At 38.4% G+C, this 24,101-nt stretch overlaps 3 protein-coding genes and 1 long non-coding RNA gene across 7 annotated transcripts; 2 read left to right on the top strand and 2 right to left on the bottom strand.

Moving 5' to 3' along the window:
- Positions 1 to 251: 251 nt before the first annotated feature.
- LOC126624617 (uncharacterized) lies at positions 252 to 2,536 on the bottom strand. The gene is made up of 4 exons (XR_007624165.1): positions 2,355 to 2,536; positions 2,150 to 2,271; positions 1,329 to 1,387; positions 252 to 454 (listed from the first exon to the last, which is right to left on the bottom strand). It is a non-coding gene; the product is annotated as an uncharacterized LOC126624617 (long non-coding RNA).
- Positions 2,537 to 4,319: 1,783 nt separating this feature from the next.
- LOC126622842 (uncharacterized) lies at positions 4,320 to 6,432 on the top strand. Its single transcript, XM_050291543.1, has 2 exons — positions 4,320 to 5,468; positions 6,382 to 6,432. The coding sequence occupies exons 1-2, from the start codon at positions 4,320 to 4,322 to the stop codon at positions 6,430 to 6,432; spliced, it is 1,200 nt and encodes a 399-aa protein (XP_050147500.1).
- A 3,695-nt stretch (positions 6,433 to 10,127) lies between these two features.
- Positions 10,128 to 14,559, top strand: LOC126624601 (ALA-interacting subunit 3-like). The gene is made up of 8 exons (XM_050293675.1): positions 10,128 to 10,617; positions 11,450 to 11,508; positions 11,628 to 11,702; positions 11,795 to 11,908; positions 12,036 to 12,106; positions 12,799 to 13,096; positions 13,277 to 13,566; positions 14,273 to 14,559. Exons 1-8 carry the CDS (start codon positions 10,530 to 10,532, stop codon positions 14,325 to 14,327), a joined length of 1,050 nt encoding a protein of 349 aa, XP_050149632.1. The 5' UTR covers positions 10,128 to 10,529; the 3' UTR covers positions 14,328 to 14,559.
- A 109-nt stretch (positions 14,560 to 14,668) lies between these two features.
- On the bottom strand, positions 14,669 to 22,763 carry LOC126624607 (uncharacterized). 4 transcript variants are annotated; one of them, XM_050293686.1, is made up of 6 exons: positions 22,372 to 22,760; positions 16,716 to 16,899; positions 16,413 to 16,599; positions 15,872 to 16,053; positions 15,563 to 15,710; positions 14,669 to 14,768 (listed from the first exon to the last, which is right to left on the bottom strand). In XM_050293686.1, exons 3-6 carry the CDS (start codon positions 16,594 to 16,596, stop codon positions 14,695 to 14,697), a joined length of 588 nt encoding a protein of 195 aa, XP_050149643.1. In that variant the 5' UTR covers positions 16,597 to 16,599; positions 16,716 to 16,899; positions 22,372 to 22,760; the 3' UTR covers positions 14,669 to 14,694. The 4 variants fall into 4 exon arrangements, 3 of the variants coding, with proteins under 3 accessions (XP_050149643.1, XP_050149645.1, XP_050149644.1); XM_050293688.1 differs by lacking the exon at positions 14,669 to 14,768 and adding an exon at positions 15,090 to 15,396 and having other exon boundaries at positions 22,372 to 22,758; XR_007624158.1 differs by having other exon boundaries at positions 14,678 to 14,768; positions 15,201 to 15,710; positions 15,872 to 16,599; positions 22,372 to 22,763.
- Positions 22,764 to 24,101: the final 1,338 nt, after the last annotated feature.

Raw genomic sequence — 24,101 nt, 5'->3', positions numbered from 1 at the left:
CACTAAAAACCACGGAATCATACCTTCCAAAATTTCGAGAAATCGGCTAAACGTCGAACCAAGTGATTCCGACGTCCAAAACTTCCAAACAACCCACTCCGAGCTTCCTTGGGACTTCCTAAAGCTCACTGTGATCTTAGTTTGGCCTAAAACACAACCACTTCAAAGATCATGAACAGTACATAATCACGGTGTCTTTAGAAACTAGGGTTTTCGAAATGAAACTCACTTTAAACTGGTACCTACGTGATCGTGGAGTCCTCAGGTGACACACCCCGTCCCGAAGGAGGGCATGCTGGCCGTCACGTGAGAGTGACGTAACCATTTGCACAGTACGGAAGCTTTAAGATACAATTTATAAGTTGATACACCCGAAGGTGAGTCCTAATTTTGTCCAATCTGTCAGAACACCGTCGAATTCCTCGTAGTCACCACACCTTTGTGATTCCTGAACCTGGAGGGGCGCAAAACCAAAATTGAATGGGTCAGTAAAACAATTCTTTTCCAAATCCAAACATTTCGCAAACGTTGTAACCCCTCTCCGTAAAACTTGTATACTTTCCCAGAAATGTAAAATATAAATATACATATATAATCTCAAAACTTCAAATCACTATCTCAACATTTTTCATTACAATTATGCCATGCCATGTCTAAATTCAACAGTATAATATGAATGCATCAACAATAATTATATCAGGTGCAAGAAGTAATCAACCGGAGGCCCTCTAATAGCCCTGAACGGTTGAACCTAGAGCTCAAAATCTATCACTCTCACTCTGCCGGAGTCACCTCTGTGACCTGTACGGCCTTCTGCACACAAGTTATGCTCTAGTGCTTTCTCATTAATCATCTGTGCACATAATCTAAGGTCACCCACCAGTCGAAATCTCACTAACACTCTTCGACTGGCCCGTCGCACCCACTCCGCGTGGACTATGCGACCAGCATCTACTTGGATCCAAGGCGAGCGTGCGATGCGGTGAATACTATAAGCACTAAACCATGGTGCAGGATTTGAGCTCAATATATATCAACATCATCATAACAGTATTTAAATACTCACCTGATACTCACATGTGCGTCCGCCGCACCATTCATTCATATGCATCATATAACAATTCATATCATTTGATTCATATCATTTCATGCATGGCAATTCAATTTACATTTCCATATATATTTCATATACTTCTATGCATGACCTTTCAATTCACGTTTTCATATAATTCTATATACCTTTCATTTAAAACATAATTTCATTCTAATTCAATTTCTGGGAAAACGTCAAGTATATATATATACGGAAAACAAAACTGCCCACTCACCTGGAGTTCGTCCTACAACTCCCTAGCACAATACGCCAAGGCGTCATGACGATTGCCGCCTAGAACAGTAATCAAATCCAACCTCAGAATTCATATCGATAGAATATATAACTTATATAAAATACGTCACTACGTAGATCGATCCGGAAGATCTGCCACTCAGATTTTAAATCCATAACTTCCAGAGGTCCACAATATATCTCTAGGACAACATCCTAAAATTTCATCACCATCCAACGGTCAGATCTCCGTCAATTAACAAAACTAAGTGACTGTTTACATTCTATTTTATGAACTTACAACTCAAATTCCGGAAGATCCGTAAATCGGATTCCCAATCCGTAAGTTCCTATAATCCTCAAATATTACGTATTACAACGTATCAAATTTTGGTGACGATCCAACGGTCGGATCATCAATTCACATTTTCACCTAATGCGAAAATTATAAAACGTTATTTGAACACCTAACCAACAATCCTTAATAACTTTCTCATACGGTGCTCAATTTGGGTATATGAATATACCAAAGTGATCCACTCGACGTCACGAACGTCGACATATTTTTAGATTATTTTTTTGATGTGCCACGCGCCCCCACGCGCCAGGACAAGCACGGGGACACGCGCCCCCACGCGCATCATCCCCAACCTTGGTTCGCCGGACTGGTTTTTCCGACGATCGGAAAACTGGAGAATTTTCAAATGCTTCGTTCTCCTTCGTTTCTCAACCATTTTCTTCGTATAATATATCAAATTGAAGCCCTCAACATGTAGAATCATAATATACTACTTTAAAGCTCTAAAAACTACGAAATCTTACCGGAAAAATTCCACAAGAACCGGCCAACTTTGAACGTGGTGATCCCGACGTCCAAAACTCCCAAACAACATACTCCGAGCTTCCTTGGGACTTCCTAAAGCTCACTGTGAGCTTAGTTTGGCCTAAAACACAACCAATTCAAAGCTCATGAACAGTACACTTTCACGGGGAGTTTAGAATCTAGGTTTTCCGAAGTAAAACTTACCTGAAATTGGTGTCTACGTGATCGTGGAGGTTCCAGGAGTTCGATGGTGGTCTTAACTCCGTCGTTGGTAGAAGTTTAGGGTGGTTTTGGAGCTTGTCCGTGTGAGTTCGAAGGAGAGGGAGAGAGAACTGAGAGTTTCGTGAGGGAGGAGAGAGAGAGTGAGACAATGTTACGGGTTATGGGGAGGGTTTTGAGGTGTGGGGATCCCACGTGTCCAACCCAATCCCAATTTCATAAATTCCCACATAAAAATCCAAACTTAAGCCTAGTTTAAGTTCCTAAAACCAAATAACTTAGGAACTTTAAGTAAAACCAATCGTTAAATTTTCGCCCCTTAGTCCCATTTAAGGGCATTTTCGTCTTTTCACGTCCTCGAAATTAAAATTCCGGGACGGGCTGTGACATCAGGAGTGCAATGGTGGTTTTAAATCCGGCGTTGGTGTTGATTTTAGGTGGTTTTGGTGGTTGCCCGTGTGTTCGAGAGGGTGAGAGAGAGAGAGAGAAGGTCTGAGGAAGAGAGAGAGAGTGAATACGGGAAATGGGGAGGGAATCAGGGCATGAGGCCCTACCTAAACCTCTAACTGACCAAATTAAAACATACAATTGTAAATCCAAGTCTTAGTTTAAGTTCCTAACACTAGGTAATAATCTAATTAACAATAGTTTAGGAACTTTAGGTAAAACTAAATGTCGAATTTACGCACCTTAATCCCGTTTAAGGTCACTTTTGTAATTTCACGTCCTCGGAATTAAAAATTCCGGGACGGGCCGTGACAGTTTGTTTATATTGATGGTTTGTTTATATTGTGAGTTTTTATTGGTTTGTTTTTATTGATGGTTTGTTTATATTGATGGTTTGTTTATATTGTGATTTTTTATTTTCATTATTTTGTATATGTAGAATGCAAGATGAGATATTTAATTTAATTGAAATCCAATTCATATTTATTTTGATTATGTTTATGGTTTGTTTATATTGTGAGTATTTATTTTGAATATTTTGTATATGTAGAATATATTTAATTTAATTGAAATTCAATTCATATTTATTTTGATTATATTGATGGTTTGTTTATATTGTGAGTTTTTATTTTCATTATTTTGTATATGTAGAATACAAGATGAGATATTTAATTTAATTGAAATCCAATTCATATTTATTTTGATTATGTTTATGGTTTGTTTATATTGTGAGTATTTATTTTGAATATTTTGTATATGTAGCATTATTATGGAACGGTTTTTTAAGAGAAAGTCATCATCGGGTTCGGGTAGTTCGAATAATGTTGATAGTTCAAATACTGTTGGTAGTTCAAGAACTCCAAGTTCAAGACAAAGTCAGTTAGATGATGTTTTGGGTAATCTTCAAGCGGATCCTGGATTAAGAACTCGAATAATAGATTATGACGCTAATATGAGAGATGAGGTCCGAAGATTATATCTACAAAAAGGACTTTGTCAACCTAGAGGTCATAATTTCCCAATAACTAATATGTCGGGAATTAATCGACGCTTCATTCCCCAATGGTTTGATGAGTTTGATTGGTTGGAGTATAGTGTATCTAAAGATGCGGCATTTTGTCTCTATTGCTATCTCTTTAAAACCAATTTTGAACAAGTGGGTAGTGAAGCTTTCACTGGAGATGGATTTAAGAATTGGAAGAAAGGGAGAGAAAGATTTAAGATGCATGTTGGACCGGTTGGGAGTGTTCATAATAAGGCTAGAGAAGCTGCTACAAATTTGATGAATCAAGCTACACATATTGAAACGGCAGTGAGCAAACACTCTGACCAAGCTCGTAAGGCTTATCGCACATGCTTGATTGCTTCAATCAAGTGCACTAAGTTTTTATTGCGACAAGGTCTTCCTTTTCGTGGCCATGATGAAAGTGCCACTTCAAGCAATAGGGGAAATTACTTGGAGTTATTGCAATTCCTTGCAGATAATGCTCCGGGGAAGTTGTGATGGAAAATGCTCCGGGGAATCTCAAATTACTAGCTCCTTCCATTAAAAAAGAAATTGTGAATTCATGTGCCCTTGAAACACTTGATGCTATCATGGATGGTCTAAAAGATAGATTCTTTTCAATATTGGTGGATGAAGCACGTGATGTGTCTATGAAAGAGCAAATGGCTATGGTGTTGCGTTATGTGGATGACAACGGGCATGTAATTGAAAGATTTGTGGGTATCCAACATGTTACCGACACTACTTCAAGTTCACTAAAGGATGCTATTGACACATTGTTTTCTCGCAACGATTTGAGCATTTCCAAGTTACGAGGACAAGGTTATGATGGTGCTAGCAATATGAGAGGTGAGTTGAATGGCCTTAAAACAAAGATATTGAGAGAACAACCTTGTGCATATTATGTTCATTGCTTTGCTCATCAACTTCAACTAGCTCTTGTTGCCGTAGCAAAGAAGAATATAGACATTGCCTCTTTTTTTGCAACGGCTAATAGTGTGGTTAATCATGTTGGAGCATCTTGTAAGCGGCGTGATTCACTTAGAGGGCAACTTCAAGAAGAGCTTGTGATAGCTTTTGAAAATGATTGTCTTATAACGGGGCGAGGCTTAAATCAAGAAACAAGTCTCAAACGTGCCGGTGACACACGATGGAACTCACACTATGGTACCTTGATTAGCATCATTTCTATGTTTTCATCCATGGTTCATGTGCTTCAAATGGTTATTGATGATAATCCCAATGAAAGTGCGGGTGAAGCAAATAAGTTAATGAGAGTGATACTTACTTTTGAGTTTGTGTTTCACCTTTTCTTGATGAAAGTCATATTGGGACTTACAAATGATTTGTCACAAGCATTGCAAAGGAAAGATCAAGAAATTGTGAATGCAATGGCTTTAGTGAAATCATGCAAGGAAAAGCTATATTGGATGAGGAATAATGGGTTCGATGCATTGGTTGATGAAGTATCTTCTTTTTGTGAAAAACATCATATTGATGTTCCTAACATGGAAGAGGCATTTATACTTCCAGGGAGGTCAAGGCGTTATGCTCCAATAAAGACAAATCGTCATCATTATCGTGTGGAGCTCTTTATTTATGTCATTTATGAGCAAATTACGGAGTTAGATGATCGCTTTAATGAGGTAAATACCGAGTTGCTTATTTGTATGGCATGTTTGAGTCCGAAAGATTCATTTGTAGCTTTTGATAAACCAAAGTTACTTCGTCTTGCTCAATTTTATCCTCAAGACTTTTCGGATGAAGATCGTTTGGCACTTGAAGATCAACTTGAGATTTATATTCATTATGTGTGTTCCAGTAATGATTTCTCTCAATTGGAAGGGATTGGTGATCTTGCAAAAAAAATGGTGGAGACAAGGATGCATCAAGTATTCAATTATGTATATTTGCTCATTACATTGTCTTTAGTTTTACCAGTTGCAACTGCTTGAGTGGAGAAAACATTTTCTGTCATGAATATTGTTAAGGGTCCACTTAGGAACAAAATAGGAGATCAATGGTTGAGTGATAGCTTGCTTGTTTATATTGAGAGAGATATTTTTGCTTGTATTGAAAATGAAGCTATAATGCTTCGTTTTCAAAATATGAAACCTCGTCGTGGACAATTATAGTTTGTAATATTGTTTCCATTATGAATTATGAATGAAAGTACTATGATTTCATTTTCAATATGTTTTTCCATCCTAAATTTTTATTTGAACTTTTACACTGCGACCCCTTGGGGTAAGATTCCTGGATCCGCCACTGCTTCTCGTGCCAATGAAGTAAAAGTATATGGACAAAAAACTTATACACATTTATGTTTTATTGTTACGGAACGTCATCGTAACATTATACACATACTATATATAAGTCCTTCCCAGTCAAATAGACATCTACGAAGATATATAAAATAAAACTCGAGAGATTTAAATTAGGTAAACAAGATGGACACTTATGACCTTACCATCTAACTTTTTTCATGTAAAACTGAGGATACTAATAATCTTTAGGATCCTTCCAAGTTTTATGGTTGATGTAGTGCTTGTGATGAAGTGTGAATTCTACTTTTACGAGGAGATTTCGAATAATGCTGTCGAGACTTAAGAGTATACATCACGTTAAAGATTTGAAGCAATGCATTAGTTCTCAACGAAATGAGAGGTTTGTTCAGTATACTCGAAACACTAGACAATATGCAATATATTATAATACAAGTGAAAAAAATATCAAAAAATACTATAAAGTTGAATATATTACACGTATTATTTTTGTTTTGTTTTGTTTTTTTTTTCTGGAAGCACGTATTGTTTACTTAATTATATTAAAACATGTGGTACCACCGTGTCTTCATTTTATATTTTAATATAAAAATAGCGTGTACCATTTTGACAATGATGGCGTCGATGTTTGAACAGCCTTGTCAATATTAAGTGGTTGCTAATTCAATTAGAATAATACTTGAATTCTTGGTGTGTAGAAATATGATTTCTTGAATCAAACATGTACAATAGTTAGTTTCCAAAAAAAAAAACATGTACTATTATATGGTTTCAAATAGGTTTTATGTGCAAGGAATAGTAAAACTAAATATAAATATAAGAATATATTTCAATAATACGGAGAGAATTTCTGTTTAATTAATTATATTTTAACAGGATGAGCTCATTCTCTCATTTGCAAATAATGTATCTTCATTGTATAAATTTTAAAATTGGAACCGTTCAATGTCCTTCTCTTAATTTAAAGATCAATTCTATAAAAAATCATTCGAACCAATGATCGTTTAATATCCAAATGTATCAAATAAATGAACGATTTATGACTAGCTAAATTTCTGGTTGGTTGAGACTCATTCAGTGCTTATGTCTTGGGGCGAGGCTTCCTAGTTCCTTCACGTTGGCACATGTTGATCAATGGTCATCAGCTGCACCAATCCATGCATGATGTATGCAGCAATGAACAATGATCCATGATGAAGAACTGGATCAATTGATCTCGAAAACTGGATTGCAACACGATCTATAGGTTACCTTCTGCTTATGCGACTTTGTTTTTTTAATTTTACATGAAAATTGTCGCCCAAAACTACTCATTCCACATGCTACTTTTCTAAGGTCACAAGAAATAAAAAAGACGACAAAAAAAAAAGAATTTAAAAAAAACCCCAAACTCCAATCATTTTCTTCACTTGTTTTTAATTTTATTCTATTTACGAGTTACCATATATACATACATATATTTGTAAAAAGTTCAATACTTAATTGTGATTAGTAACTTTGGGGTGTCATAATTTATTTTGATACAGTAAAACTATTTGTAATCTTACACGAATTTGTAATATTTTAATACTTAACTGTGACTAATAACATTTGAGGCAAATTCAGATTAAGTACTAATTTTGATAAGGATTTGAGAGAAAAATATCAACTTTACGAAAAATTATCAATTTTGTCTCATTTTATTTGATTGAGCGATAAAATTGTGGGCAAATACACTTATTAACATATGAACATTTATATTTTTTGTTCTAATTATACATGACCCCACATCCACCAATGCCAATGCTAGAAATTATATGGGGTACCGTCATTGCGGCCGAATATTTTTTATTACAGAAAATTTCAAGTCACTATTCAGCAGTGAGTTAAAAAAAAATGTGCAACTTTTTCATCTCTATTAATTAATTAATGAAATCTTTTTTTGTTAACAAAAAAATGGTGAAAAGACAATTTAGTATTCTTTTACACAAAAAAATGATGGGCAATAATTTAATTTTACAGGTCCAAATTTTACTGTTTTTATTGAAGCCTCAATTACAGGTGATGTTAAAATATCTCTAATATTTAAAATTAAAAAAAAAAAAAAAAACCAAAAACCTCTTACTCCCTGTGTTCTCTCTCTATCTCTCTCTCCCTCCCTCTCTCCTCATTTTCTATAAAAATATGTTCATACACACAAAGTGTATAGGCAAATGCTAGTATTCAATTATGTATTGTAGTGCAATGTGAGTTTGGAACAATGTTTGGCTACTCAATAATGAGCAAAAACTCCTACTCAAAACTTTTCATATTCGAATTACAGAGTTTTGTACTTATGATAAGAACCATTCATATTATAAATCACTTTGTAAAGATCATTTTTGGAAAAATAGAATTAAAACTGAGATCCTTTAATCAATCTATTGGACAAATAAATAAATGGTTCATAATCCTTTTACCAATTTCGCTTATGTGTTTTTATACAATTCGATAACTAAATAACCTTAGTTTTAAATGGTTTTTTTTTTGCAAAAGCGATCCTTATACAATGATATCTATAATATGAACTTTTTTTTTATTATCATAAAACTTCGTTTTATGAACCGGTAACGAACAAATTTTGAGTAGGAATTCCTCTTTATTCTTTGAGTAATCAAATATTATTCGTGAGTTTATCTTTTTACATGTATATACAATATAATTAAAAAACTTATGAAGAAATTCATTACTTAACATGTCTTATTGAAGATACAACTGGTGGCAAGTCACGGTTATCCACCCATTTAGGAGACTGGGAAGACTTACAGAGGCATTTCAGCCTTCCACTGACTACAAATCTGACTTTCACACTAGCAACAGGTTTCAAACTTGAGACTTCCAGTATTGAAGGACATTGTTGCACAATAACATTGAGACCTGAAAATTTAATCGGCCGGTTGCCAAAAATTGTGATCAACTGATCACAGGAAAAAAGTTGGTTGGTGGAAGTGACAATCATGTAATATTTTGAATTATAGTAGTACTTATGGAATTGTTTTTAGGGGTATTTTGATATGGGTTTAAAGTAATTAAAAATTGAACCTATTTCAAAAGTAGGTATATAAAATTGGACTTATTTCAAATTTTCCTTTGTTTTTATGACTTTTTCATTGGTACTTAAACTAAAAACACGGTAGTTTAGCTAAAAGTTTTATTAGAGTTGGTATTAAAATAAAAAATCTCATACATATCGTAACCTCCCACAAATTTCTAAAAACAAAATACATAAACATTTTTGCCATATTTTTTTTTATGTGGAAATAGGTTCTAAACTAGTTACCGGTCAAGGGAATTTGCCCAACACTTTGGAGACTGAATAACATCATTTAAGACCTCATTTGATGGGCTGGATGAGACATATTGTGATCAATTAAAATAGACTTAATCCATATAAAAAAATTAAAATAGACTTAGTTCATATAAAAAAATTAAAATAGACTTAGTCCAGTTCATTGTTTGTTGTGTCAAATGTGAGATGAACATGACTGGACATAATAAGTTATAAATCTACTATAGAGTGAGTTATTTAACATATCCTTATACATGAGTTAAAAGTCCTATCGTACAAGTTCTTGCTAATCCAATTCTATTCCTAAGGTTCAATCTTGTCCAACCCACCAAACGAGCCCCAAAATCTCAGGTGGCTGGCAAATTCGTTTCACTTTGCCCATTGAAAACATGTTTTTAGAGAGACAAACTTCTTAACTAATGCTAGTACTAGCGTTCGGCTTAATAGACATAATTTGCATATTTGGGGTAAGACTCTGCCTACTGTGACAAAAAAATGAGTGTTTATTATGCTAGTACTCGTTGTTACCGTAATCACTCTATTTAATAGTTGATTTATTTTCTTGAGCAAAATATTTATTTTCTTTTAATTTTCTCCAATAACCAAATAATAGTAAACAAACAAAATAAAATTATCAACACAGGAAAAGAAAAATCAAATTGAAGAAGATTGGACACGGAGTCCAACCGTGTAATTGCGTTGTACTAGTTTGACATTTCAATGGTCTTTGTTTCTCTCGCTCTCATAAATTTCTTATTGTAGTCTTCCTTCTTCTAGACGTAGAGAGAGAAAGAGAGGAGAACGAGAGGAGAGAGAGGGTCGCCGGCCACCTTGTAGAGAGGGAAAGAAAGGAGACGCTTTCTTCCATACCCCTCTCTCTAAAAAAGTCAACACAAATCCCCCAATTCCTCATTTCCTCAAAACCCACCACCTCCCTCCATGTCCATTTAACCCTTGAAAGAAATCGACCAAAAAAAAAAAAATATTCATCCTTTCGTCTATTTGATCATCCCATACAATTCGAATCCGTAGGTCGAGTGGGTTTTTCTTAGTTTCGGAAAAAAGAAAAAAAAAATATTTAAAATCTCTGCTGCCGAAGACAGGGTTCGTCTCTGATGAGTTCCAATACGGCGCCGTCAAGCTCAGGAGGCGCCGGATCTGCGGATGCAACGTCTACCAGGAGGCATTCCAAGCGACCCAAGTGTAATTTCCTCCCCAAGCCCTAATCTTTTGTATTAATTTTGGGTTTTGAGTTCTTTTCAGAAATACCCAGATTAAATTTTGTCGATTTTTGCCTTTCCATTTTCAGTTATCTGAATTTTATTGTCTCAAAATTTTATGGTTCCTGCTTAGTATATATTTTCTGAGTGAGGTTTAGAAATTTAGAAGTCAATTATATATTTGAGAGGATTTATTAAATTTAAGGGTAAATATTCAACCTAGGCTGCGTTCATTACTTAGAAAGCAAGATTATTCAGTTTATGAAAATCGACACGAATAACTGTCGTGGTTTTGGAGTAAAATTATAAGATTTCGGGACATAAGGAACCTTGTATGGATATGGCATCTGGTGGGTTAACTTAGATGATGGTAGGTAGGGTCCATACCGCTCAAAATACTTTCATTACAATCGATTTATATAAGGCACGTGGTAACTAGTGTTGGAAATCTTTCTGTGATCCAGTTGTTGGGTACCTATGTGAAAGACTTGTCTATGGTAATAAAAGAGTATCTAATGTATACTGGCGGCGAAGTATGATTTGGCATGGTGTGCTAATATATGGCAAAATAGATGGATGTGCCACAGACATAGTGAGTGATTTCAGCCAATGCGTGAATCTGAGATTACGTAATCTAAGATGCTGATATGTAGAGGAAGCTTTTCCATTGTTTTTCCATTTGGTCACTTGATAAGGTGCAGGACTAGGTCGTCATGGACAAAGCCGACTTTATGTCATCCATTGCATTTCATATGATTCTCAGTAGCCTTTCTATCAGTTGTAAACTAAAAATGTTATAAACTTGATCTTTTCAGATTCAAGATTTACTCAGCAGGAACTTCCAGCGTGTAAGCCAATTCTCACGCCACGATGGGTAGGTTTTATAGTATTGTATTCGATATCTCCTTAGTCAGGCCATCCACATTCGTGTGTTAGATTTTTAGTTGAAATCTTGCCTTATCTCATTGTGCATGTGCGCACTTGTTCTTGCAGGTGATCTCAGCATTCATGCTCGTAAGCATTGTATTCATTCCCATCGGAGTTGCTTCCCTTTTTGCTTCTCGAGATGTATGGCTGATTTAAACCCAATTCTCTGCATGGTCTGTTTATTCTTTTCTAGTACTACATGTAGTTGATCAGGAAAATGATGTTTCTGTCAGGTTGTTGAAATTGTTGATCGGTATGAAACTGATTGCATACCAGCACCTGCTAGAACCGATAAGGTCAGGTTCATCCAAAGCCCTGGACCTAAAAAATGCAACAGAACTCTGAAGGTACGGTTTCCCTTGTTTTTTTTACCATCAAGGGACTGTAGTTGCCACATAATGCACTTTTAAATTAATTTTTTTCATTAGAACTGAGTGCTTATGCCCCATGGTTACTGATGGATAATTTGTGCAGGTATCAAAGCGTATGAAGCAGCCTATATATGTATATTATCAGCTTGACAATTTCTACCAGAATCATCGCAGGTATGTCTCCTACCTTAGCCATGATCCTGCATTTATGTTTAATATGGTTGATGCAAAAATCTTTATGCAGACAGTTAACGAAAGGGGTGGGTCAAATTATTGTAAGGCCAAAATTTTATCATGGCTATATTGGACCCTTGATGTTTGCAGGCCATATGTGAACAGGGCAGTAGGTAGACCAGGTTCCATGGAATCTCCTAAAGCACATAATGACATGTGGTCCAAAGAACAGCACGACTTTGAGATTGTGTCTGGCATCCTGATTATGTTGTAGTTGTTGTCTAGCAGAGAAGATATTGGGTCTTTTATCAGGATTTTGATTCCTACTTGGTCTTGTACAAAATGAAAAATAAAATACTTAAGTCAATCACGAGTTTAGTAAAATCCTGATTCCTGGAGAAAAGTATACACTTAATGTAAGTCCATGTGACGTTGCATCATAATTTGATTTAAGGCATGTGCACTAGTTCTTTGAATTAATTTTCATTCACACAGTACACTATTCTCACTTCTGCCACCGCCAGCAATTCTCATTCTTGAATAGTTTCACTGTGCAACTACAATGGATTTTCCTGTTAGATTGTTGCTACAAATGGTTTTGTCGGAAATATTTATAATCAAGTCAGAGATCTTCGTTTGCCAGTATATATAAATATTATTATCCACCTTGACTGTGGTTTTCTACATATCAGATATGTAAAGAGTCGAAGTGATCAACAGTTGAAAGATCCAAAGTCTGAGAATGAAATAGATGCTTGTAAGCCTGAAGATAAGGCAAATGGTCTACCTATTGTACCTTGTGGTCTTATTGCTTGGAGTTTGTTCAACGACACATATGATTTCTCGCGCAATGGACAGCAGTTGATTGTAAACAAGAAGGATATCTCTTGGAAGAGTGATAGGGAGCACAAATTTGGCAAAAAGGTCTTCCCAAAGAACTTTCAGAATGGAACTCTTAAAGGTGGCGCGTCTCTCGATGCCTCCAAACCAGTAAGCTTTTTGCCACTTGTCATCTCTAGTTTTGAAGTGTTACGGTAAAAAATGAAAGTGTCTTGTATCGTACCAAATGATATTTGTTTTGCTGAAATGTTTTATTTTAATGGTTGGGTAAGTGAAATGTATTCTCCAGGAGGCAAGCGGTTAACCAGGTCAATATTTTTTGTTTAACAGTTAAGTGAGCAAGAGGACCTTATTGTTTGGATGAGAACTGCTGCACTACCAACATTTAGAAAGCTGTACGGGAAGATAGAGGTGGATCTGGAAGAAAATGATACGATAGAAGTGATACTGGATAACAATTACAACACATACAGTTTTAGTGGAAAAAAGAAGCTCGTGCTCTCGACCACCAGTTGGATTGGTGGCAGGAATGACTTCCTTGGCATTGCTTATCTCACTGTTGGAGGGTTGTGCTTCTTTCTGGCCATGGCTTTCACAGTTGTGTACCTCGTTAAGCCAAGGTAAACTCCTAAACCAAACATACCCTGCCTATTTTTATCTTGCAAGGAATATTAAATGCTATCAACAGTTGCCTTCCATGAACTCTCCTCTTTGTGACATGATACTTGCATCATTGTCTGAACGGTCTTTCAAGATGCATAAGAACCAGCGAAAGAAACCCTGTAGATTACTTCATATTGAGCTAGTTGTTGGAGTAAATGCGATTTCAAAACAGAAAGATGTGGCATTTGTTTTCCTTAACCGCTTGTCGCCTCAAGTAACACTCTTTGTTGGAAGCTTAAAGATGTTTGTTGTGCATGCTCTTGTGATTCTCAAGTTCATTTCACTTTTGGTTTATGGCTGGTGTACTCTTACTAGGACTAGCTTTTTCTTTTTCTAACTTTGATATTACTGGCCTTGATTTTTCCAGGACAGCCTTCAATTTTGTAACATATAGACACACACTCACCCACATGAAATCTATAGGTTTGGTGAATATGGACTTTCTCCACATTATACGTTGACAGACAGATGACGTTCTGTTAACTGTACCATCCATTTTAATCGAACACTCTTTCGTAGTAACTTTGTCAATGCCTAGATAATTTTGTCCGGGGCTGGATACGATGTGGCCGCTATTTCTAAATGCTTCTACGTATTTATTTTTCGATAGCAAACTTTTTAATGTTTCAATATGATGACCAATGACCATTTATCTTCTTTCAGGCAACTTGGAGACCCATCGTATTTGTCTTGGAACAGAAATCCGGGAGGTCACTAAGGCGAGTAGAACTGCTGATGTCGATGGATTGGCTTAAGCGTTGCCCAATGACTGATTTTAATCATATGTATATTAATGTTTTCAATGTGAGCAGTACATATAACTTTGGAAAGCATTTTGGTCATTCGGAGTTTTCTTTAATTTTTTTCACAATCTCTTTCGAGAGTGACAGAACGAACACTTTCATGTATAATTCCAGAAATAGTATTGAATACATCTAAAGTTATTTCCATTGATCGATCGCTCTGTCTGAGCGCTGTTGAAAATGTATGACTGGGTTGCGCTTGTGTTCTAAAGTAAGTTTGTCAATCTTCGAAGGACCCTCGGAAGGACGTTAGAAAGGTATTTGCCTTCTGGGTAGGATGGGTCAATGGGATGATTGCGTGCCGCTACGGCATCCCAGAGAATGGTTTTTTTTCTCCTTGCCGCTGATGCTGCACCCTGAAAATGTTAGCAAGCAAATAAGTTGAGAGAGATGAAGAGTTGCTCCTCAAATTAATTATCAACCAAATTTATATGAATAAAGTGTCATGGTTTGATTCAGGTAACAAGCCAACAGTATCTGCCATTTCAAAAATCAAAAGAGATTTTCGTTTTACGCCTGTCTTCCTGTGCACTTGCAGAAATAAGGGAAGGGAGTGCAGAAGAAAGAGAGAGCACGAACACAAATTCTATTCATTTTGGCCAAAAACAACATTTTCGTAACCGTGCTTCGGGGCAGGATTGTATGCTGTCTCTAGTTTCAGTTCCCAAGTGTAGAAAACTGTTGATTTTGAAGCTCTTTAGATACATTATAGCAATCGCGCTTGAAGTATAAATGAAAGGAGTGGAACAAAGTGTCGCTTTGGGAAACATGGGTATTGAATATCTTACAAACCCGTAGATTCCCAATTTAAAGGAATTCCTGCCAAGATGACAGAACCTGCCGTAGGTGCGCCTCTACATGAGCTTTAGGTAACCAAATATGAACTGGTACCATAGGTACTTTGATGGCGAAAGAGGCGAAAGAAGCAATCCATAGAAAGATGGTGAAAATCAGAGCTTTTTCTATTGTAGATACAGCATCAACCTATATTCATCTGAAACATTCATCAACAGTCGGAAACACACATGAACCTGAACGAGTAATCTTCTTTATACAAGGCTCCTAAGCCAGGGGAAATCGGTGTTCATAGAATTTCATGAGATTAGTAACGTCTACTGTATTTAGGGCGTTAAACATTTAGTGAAGGTACCGTTCAATTTGCCTGAAGAATACGAAAGAACGTCCCACTTTGCGTCATAGCTACCGAACATGAACAAGTCATGAGAAGACCACCTCTCTTTGTACTGCATTGCCAATGAATTCAAATTTCTATACATCCCTGATGCAATATGTAAAACCTGGATTCAATAACAACCCAATAAGAAGCGGTAAGATTCACAAAAGAATCACTAACGGACAGGCAGAAGAAGCAATGAGTAACAGACGGGGGAACAAGCAATGTGCTCATATTTGTAATGAAACAACTCGAATACATGGTACGGATTTAACTGAATAGTACCTTCTTTCGGGGTGCTAGTTTGGGAGGATCTAAAATGACAATATCCCATGATTCATTCCTAGAAAGAGCACCCTTCATAAACTCACTTGCATCTTTTTTCAAAAACGTTATTCTTCCTGGATCCATGTTGTTAAGAACATTTTCTTTGGCTAGCTCAATCGCAGGCAATGATGAATCGATGCCTGACGGAATACAGGAATGATTGGAAACTCATCTAGCTTTTGAACATGCAATCTTAAGATGTCCTATAAAGATGAATATATAGCATCGAATTCTAGACGTCCTTTTAAACAGAAGATTTCCGAGAAAGTTAATGTATATCAGGTGAAAAATTCTCAGCTTTTGTTGCCTCACAAAATGAATACGTCTTTGGTATTAAAGTTCCCTCCATGGCCTCATATTCGTATTTTATGAGCAGGATGACCAAACAACAAAAGTGGGACAAAATCTAGCTTTGAATGGCAGTTCAGTAAGAATCGAACCTAGCCAATTTCAGTGAAGTTCTTATAGAAAGACATGTTCTAAATCAAATTATTCATACCAATGACATTCGCAGCACCCCCTTGTGCAGCATTTAGAGCAAAACTACCACTGTAGCAGAACATATCAAGAACTTTCTGACCGTCTGAAATTGTTGATATGAATTGACGGTTTCCACACTGGTCAGCATTAAACCCTGTCTTCTGTCCCTCAAGTGAAATGGAATAAAAGATCCCGTTTTCCATAACCTAAATAGTTGCAACAGGAAATTAAACATTCACATACTACAGATCTCATAAAGCACAAAAACAAAAAGTATAAACTGTGCTGCCTGAAGAATGTTACATTTTGTGGGGTATCCTACCTTTGTTCTTTGAGGACAGATATATGGATCCCTTTCCTTGGATTTTGACACATCCAATCCTTCTTCTTTTAAACTTCCGAAGACGGTCTCCAGTTTACATAATTAACTTGGTCAATTCTACTAATACAGGCCTCTACTTCTGCTTCTTACTACTCAACCCAAGCAGCAGACAATGCTACTACCTCTACACATCCAAATATATGCACTATTAGTCCTGAGAATCTGTGGTGAAAAATGGATATCAACAGGAAAATTGGTGAACTAGTATACAACAACAACAACAACAACAAAGCCTTTTCCCACTAAGTGGGGTCGGCTATATGAATCCTAGAACGCCATTGCGCTCGGTTTTGTGTCATATCCTCCGTTAGATTCAAGTACTCTAAGCCTTTTCTTAGAGTTTCTTCCAAAGTTTTCCTAAGTCTTCCTCTACCCCTTCGGTCCTGAACCTCTGTCCCGTAGTCACATCTTCGAACCGGAGCGTCAGTCGGCCTTCTTTGCACATGTCCAAATCACCAGAACCGATTTTTTCTCATCTTTCCTTCAATTTCGGCTACTCCTACTTTACCTCGGATATCCTCATTCTCAATCTTATCCTTTCTCGTGTGCCCACACATCCCACGAAGCATCCTCATCTCCGCTACACCCATTTTGTGTACGTGTTGATGTTTCACCGCCCAACATTCTGTGCCATACAACATCGCTGGCCTTATTGCCGTCCTATAAAATTTTCCCTTGAGCTTCAGTGGCCTACGACGGTCACACAACACGCCGGATGCACTCTTACACTTCATCCATCCAGCTCGTATTCTATGGTTGAGATCTCCATCTAATTCTCCGTTCTCTTGCGAGATAGATCCTAGGTAGCGAAAACAGTCGCTTTTTGTGATCTTCACTAGATTGCTCCGATCATTAGTGTGGATAAGTATATAAATGGATAGAGATAGGAAAGCAAACACAAGATGTACGTGGTTCACCCAGATTGGCTACGTCCGCGGAATAGAAGAGTTCTCATTAATTGTGAAGGGTTTACACAAGTACATATGTTCAAGCTCTCCTTTAGTGAGTACAAGTGAATGATTTAGTACAAATGACATTAGAGTACAAATGACATTAGGAAATATTGTGGGAGAACGATCTCGTAATCACGAAACTTCTAAGTATCGGAGTGTGGTATCATCTTGACTTGCCTTATCTGTCGCATAGGTAGATGTGGCAGCTTCTCTGGAAGTACTCTTCCTCCATCCAGGGGTGGTATCTTTAACTGGTGAAGATGCACAAGGTAATGTATCAATTTCACTTGAAGCTTACTTGTAGTTTCAGGCTTGGTCAAGCGCGATACAAACCATGTAGTAGGAGTCCCCCAAGTCGCCGAGCTAGGGGATCTGCTGAAAGAGGTGACAGACAAGGTAAGCAATCAGAGCTCCGGCTGATTGTTCACCTTCTCCCCATCTTGCAGCAGCATGAAGGATAAAGAGAAGAAAAATGAGAAGAGATGATATGGAATACTTTTGCTTTTGAAGAAGTAACTTTCCACAGTCTAATTCTTGAACTGAGCTGGAGGGTTTTCTGGTTTCCTCCAGAGTATAAGGCCGACTGAAGAATTTGAGGGTCAAAACAAGTCCATCAAATCTAGAGTACGTTCGACCATGCTGATATGGGATACTTTTGCTTTTGACAGAGTAATGGATGTATCGGCATGTGTGCTGTTACGCTTGTCTCCACATGCTTCCTTGTATCCTTCGCACTTGCCCTATCTGTCCCTCGAGCAGATGCGGTATCTTCCCTGGACGCATAAGATGTTGAAGATGAGTACTCGAGAACAATGCCAGGTAAGTAATCAGGTAAGGGGTTCCAGGCAGTCAGTTCCTGGCTGGTAACTTGATTTCAAGTGCTGACTGATTGCTCTCTTTCTCCTTGTCTTGCAGGTAAAAACGAGGCCAAAGGAAAAGACAGGGAAAAAGCATGATATGGGATACTCTTGCTTTTAACCCTGATGATATGAGATATTCTTGCTCTAGTATAGCTTGTTTGCAGAGGTATTATCGGGGGGAAAGAAAGCTGAATATTTCGAAAGGCTTCGTTGGGAGTGCCCTCTCATATATGAGGAAGGGTTGAGCATTTTTGCAAGTCTGCCTGTCCGTTGGGGATGGAGGTCGACATATATAGGAGTCTCCCTAACAAAAAGTAGTAATGCTATTCCTTTACCCTGCTTGGTCATAGCACGGTAGTGGGAGCTGCCAGCTTCACATGTTTTAACTCTGTCAGAGCACTTTGAAAAAGTGGTATGTGGTATGTGGTATCTGGCTCTCGAGATTCGGAGAACGATGCTTCTTCGATTTTTGAGAAAGCAATCATGCTGGGGGTCTGGCGCTCGAGATTCGGGGAGCAATGTCTCTTCGATTTTTGAGAAAGTAATCATGTTGGGAGTCTGGCTCTCGAGATTCGGAGGACGGTGCCTCTTCGATTTTGGAGTAAGCAATCTTGTTGGGAGTGTTTTCTCGGATGTGAGTAAAGGTTGGGCATGTTTGCTAGTCTACCTTGCCACGAAGCACGAAGGTTGACACACAGGGACTTCAATTATCCAACAGTGGTACTGTTCCTTTACCCTTGTGGGTAATAATATGTTAGCTAGACCTTCAAAATTTATGTGTCTAAACTTTGTTAGTGCAGTTTTTTTTGCTATTCTTTTACCTTTCTTGGTCAGAGCGATGTAGTGGGAGCTACAAGCTTCACATGCTCAACTTTGGAAAAGACTTTGGCAAAGTTATCTGTGGTACCCATGAGCTATTGTTGCGTGTGGGAAGTGGGTGATTGAACAGTAAGATTCATATGTTTTCTACTTCACCAGAAGTCTTCGACAGAATGCCCATAATTTCCGCAAAGCTGAGTGTGCTTGTGACAGGTGCTCACAAGCCTAGAAAAGTAGGTGCCTCTTCAATTTCTGAGATCGGCCCTCGTGGTCTCTGAGCAGCCCAGCTTTTGAGAAAGCGAGCGCCTCTTCGATTGATTCGAAGAACGATGCCTCTTCGATTTTTGAGAAAGCATCATGCTGGGGGTCTGGCTCTCGAGATTCGGGGAGCAGTGTCTCTTCGATTTTTGAGAAAGTAATCATGTTGGGAGTCTGGCTCTCGAGATTCGGAGGACGGTGCCTCTTCGATTTTGGAGCAAGCAATTTTATTGGGAGTGTTTTCTCGAATGTGAGTAAAGGTTGGGCATGTTTGCTAGTCTACCTTGCCACGAGGCACAGAGGTTGACACACAGGGACTTTCCAATTATCCAGCAGTGGTATTGTTCCTTTACCCTTGTGGGTAATAATATGGTAGCTAGACCTTCAAAATTTATGGGTCTAAACTTTGTTAGTGCTGTTTCTTTGCTATTCTTTTACCTTTCTTGGTCAGAGCGATGTAGTGGGAGCTGCAAGCTTCACGTGCTCAACTTTGGCAGAGGACTTTGGCAAAGTTATCTGTGGTACCCATGAGCTATTGTTGCGTGTAGGAAGTGGGTGATTAGGCAGTAAGATTCATGTGTTTTCTACTTCCCCAGAAGTCTTCGACAGAATACCCATAATTTCCGCAACGCTGAGTGTGCGTGTGACAGGTGCTGACAAGGTTGGAAAAGTAGGTGCCTCTTCGATTTCTGAGATCGGCCCTCGTGGTCTCTGAGGAGCCCAGCTTTTGAGGAAGCGAACGCCTCTTCGATTTCTGAGATCGGCTTTCGTGGTCTTTGAGCAGCCCAACTTTTGAGAAAGCAAACATCTCTTCGATTTATGAGATCAACCCTCGTGGTCTCTAAGCAGCCCAGCTTTTGAGAAAGCAAACGCCTCTTCGATTTCTGAGCAGGCGCCTCTTCGATGTCTGAAGCTCCGTCGAGTGCAGCTTTTTATAGGGCTGGCATTAAGTTCCAAAGCACACTTGAATCTCCACCAGTAGAAGCTCCATTCTTGCACTTCTAAGATCTTGATTTGTCCGACCTCTTCTCTCTTCAACACCTTTGAAAATGTCTGGCCCCTCCGACCGTCGTTTTGACTTAAACCTTGTTGAAGAGGCAGCCCCGCCTTCTCCAGACAACATATGGCGCCCATCCTTCGTCTCCCCTACTGGTCCTCTTACCGTTGGGGATTCCGTTATGAAGAATGATATGACCGCTGCGGTGGTGGCCAGGAGCCTTCTCACTCCCAAAGATAACAGACTACTTTCCAAACGGTCTGATGAGTTAGCTGTTAAGGATTCGCTGGCTCTCAGTGTTCAGTGTGCAGGTTCTGTGTCTAATATGGCCCAACGCCTATTTGCTCGAACCCGCCAAGTTGAATCATTGGCGGCCGAAGTGATGAGTCTCAAACAGGAGATTAGAGGGCTCAAGCATGAGAATAAACAGTTGCACCGTCTCGCACATGACTATGCTACAAACATGAAGAGGAAGCTGGACCAGCTGAAGGAAACTGATGGTCAGGTTTTACTTGATCATCAGAGATTTGTGGGTTTGTTCCAAAGGCATTTATTGCCTTCGTCTTCTGGGGCTGTACCGCGTAATGAAGCTCCAAATGATCAACCTCTGATGCCTCCTCCTTCTAGGGTTCTGTCCAGTACTGAGGCTCCGAATGATCCCTCTCTGGTGCCTTCTCTTTCTGGGGCTCTACCGACTGCTGAGACTTCTCCTAAGCAACCTTTGTGAAGGCTCCCTCTTGTTTGTTTATTTTGACTCATGTATATGTACATATTTGTAGCTTATCGGGGATATCAATAAATAAGCTTTCCTTCATTTCAACGTATTGAGTTAAATACACCAAAGCCTTCTTCGCTAAGTTCTTTGAATTTTCTTTTGTTGGAGCTTTGTGAGTGGAGCATGTAGGTTGAGGTAGTGTTCCCTTAATTTCCTGAGTGAGGAAAACTTCTCGGTTGGAGACTTGGAAAATCCAAGTCACTGAGTGGGATCGGCTATATGAATCTTAGAACGCCATTGTGTTCGGTCCTGTGTCATGTCCTTCGTTAGATCCAAGTACTCTAAGTCTTTTCTTAGAGTCTCTTCCAAAGTTTTCCTAGGTCTTCCTCTACCCCTTCGGCCCTGAACCTCTGACCCATAGTCGTATCTTCTAATCGGAGCGTCGGTAGGCCTTCTTTGCACATGTCCAAACCACCGTAACCGATTTTCTCTCATCTTTCCTTCAATTTCGGCTACTCCTACTTTACCCCGGATATCCTCATTCCTAATCTTATCCTTTCTCGTGTGCCCACACATCCAACGAAGCATCCTCATCTCTGCTACACCCATTTTGTGTACGTGTTGATGCTTCACTGCCCAACATTCTGTGCCATACAGCATCGCCGGCCTTATTGCCGTCCTATAAAATTTTCCCTTAAGCTTCAGTGGCATACGGCGGTCACACAACACGCCAGATGCACTCTACACATTTCAGATTAAGTGATACAAATCCCACATGTTTCGTTTACACCAATTTGAATTCCAAATTTGAAGGCTTGTTACCAAAAGACAAACTTAACAAGTTTCTATTAATCCTACAACATAACATCCACACATGTTCAACTCTTGGAGGAGCAGAATAAGACAAAAGACAAGAGACAAGGGGAGAATCTTCATTCATAGTCAACTAAAAAACACTAGCAGAAATGTAAATTTACTACTCAAGGTCATGTACCTGTCTGCTTCACCGTTGACAAGATGGAATCTCCAGTCTCCACACATTTGTACTAGCTGATGGAAGCCCCAAACTCTTACGTAGTTCTACAGCTTCATTAATTCTTCTTCAAGTTCCATCGGCTGAAAACTGAACATGAAGACTGAATTGTACATGCTCCATCCTATCAACACCTACCAAGGCCAGCCCAATCACAAAGACGTTTAAGAAATTTTAAGAATTAATCAACGGATAGAAAGCTCCTCACAATAATTTTAAGAATTTTCTAGCAACAAATGAATGTGAAACTTTAACAGGCGGACTGGAAGAAGATGCTGCATACCTTTTTTTTTTTCTCCGCAGCTCGGAGAACAGTGTGTCAAACTGAAAAGGATTTATCTTTATCATCACCAAAAGTAAGCTGTTTACGGGTTTCCCCATACCCGGCTTGCGTCAATGTGGCATCCATTTAGTGGGTTAATAAGTTGTTTAATGCTCTTCTTCTTCCTTTTTTTAATTGATAATATCAGATAACAAAAAGGAAGATTGGTACTTTTGATTGGTTTGTGTCTGCTTATCTTATGTGTGATGCCATCAATGTGGTACTATTTGATTTGAGAAAATTGCAGCAGTTTCTCTTTCGTATGGTTTTGGACTTCAATCTTTGTTTTGACTTTGTTCATGAAACTGCTGTTTCTTTTGTCTGTATAGTTATCCAGTTGATTAATTCCTGAATTCCTTTCTTTATTTCATGCAAGTTTGATGGAAAGGACATGCCAATGGACCTCAGGTATGAGGTTTTATCTCAAAAGATCACGGTGCAATTAGAAGTGGAACACATCTTAGATTATTTTTGTACTTCTCCGATATGGGATTTTCTTCACTTGGCGCAATTAGAAGTGAAACACCTACATTTAAACCTTAGATTATTGTTGTACTTCTCCGATGTGGGATTCTCTTCACATCCATCTTGACTTGTATTGGGCCAACCTTTAACACCAACAATCGCCACCTTGGCGGTGCTCCACTTAGCTCTTGGCAGACTAGGATTCCCAAGCCCTGCTCTATCAACCATGCTTCACCTTTTTTTCCCTAGTCCTCCAAGAGTAATGAGTTGCCACCGTGTATCAGAGTTTGACCATGTGCCTTCCACCTTGAAGGTGCGCGCCAAAGCCGAACCACATAAGTGTCCACTACTAAGGCTGTCGGACACTGATATTAGCCCCACTTAACCACCTAGGCCTAATTTTCCTGGGTGGTATCATGCTGAGTGAACCTCAGGTGTGATATTTTATCTCAAAAGACCTTAGTGCAATTAGGAGTGGAACACCTTATTTAAACCTTAGATTGTAGTTGTAATTCTCTGATGTGGGATTCTCTTCACATTCATCTTGGCTTGTGTCGAGCCAACCTTTTACACTAACACGACCATTGTAGGGCCGGAGTAAGGCATATCGAAATATGAATAGCTCAGAAACTCGATCATGCACTCAACAGCCTCTATCGCAGAGTTGTACAAACGGAAAAGCGATGCCACCGTCATTTTGTTTCGGATAAGTGGGCTAAGTCCATTGACTTGCTAAGATTGACCATTTTTGTTCCATTAGATGCGAAAACCTGATCTGCTACGAAATTATCTAGTTTCCTATATTCTTGAAGATACCTGTAATCTAGAGATCTAGCATGCACTTGGTGATCAAGGATTCATGGTCACTCACTTCCTTAGATCATCCACTTCAATTCCTTAGATC

The sequence above is a fragment of the Malus sylvestris genome, chromosome 5, assembly GCF_916048215.2.
Source record: "Malus sylvestris chromosome 5, drMalSylv7.2, whole genome shotgun sequence".
NCBI lineage: Eukaryota > Viridiplantae > Streptophyta > Magnoliopsida > Rosales > Rosaceae > Malus > Malus sylvestris.
The sequence above is the reverse complement of the archived record's forward strand: the minus strand, read 5'-3'. Positions and strand labels throughout refer to the sequence as shown.

What these genes read in the sequence shown, in the direction of transcription:
- LOC126622842 (XM_050291543.1), top strand. Translation starts at nt 4,320, where the DNA reads ATGGAAAATGCTCCGGGGAATCTCAAATTACTAGCTCCTTCCATTAAA. An exon ending in TAGATGATCGCTTTAATGAG is followed by an intron (nt 5,469 to 6,381) that starts GTAAATACCGAG and finishes CTTGTGATGAAG; the next exon opens with TGTGAATTCTACTTTTACGA.
- LOC126624601 (XM_050293675.1), top strand. Translation starts at nt 10,530, where the DNA reads ATGAGTTCCAATACGGCGCCGTCAAGCTCAGGAGGCGCCGGATCTGCG. An exon ending in TTCTACCAGAATCATCGCAG is followed by an intron (nt 12,107 to 12,798) that starts GTATGTCTCCTA and finishes TCTACATATCAG; the next exon opens with ATATGTAAAGAGTCGAAGTG. An exon ending in CTCTCGATGCCTCCAAACCA is followed by an intron (nt 13,097 to 13,276) that starts GTAAGCTTTTTG and finishes TTTGTTTAACAG; the next exon opens with TTAAGTGAGCAAGAGGACCT.
- LOC126624607 (XM_050293686.1), bottom strand. Translation starts at nt 16,596, where the DNA reads ATGGAAAACGGGATCTTTTATTCCATTTCACTTGAGGGACAGAAGACA. An exon ending in AACTAGCACCCCGAAAGAAG is followed by an intron (nt 15,711 to 15,871) that starts GTACTATTCAGT and finishes TATTGAATCCAG; the next exon opens with GTTTTACATATTGCATCAGG. An exon ending in TTCTTCAGGCAAATTGAACG is followed by an intron (nt 14,769 to 15,562) that starts GTACCTTCACTA and finishes TAACATTTTCAG; the next exon opens with GGTGCAGCATCAGCGGCAAG.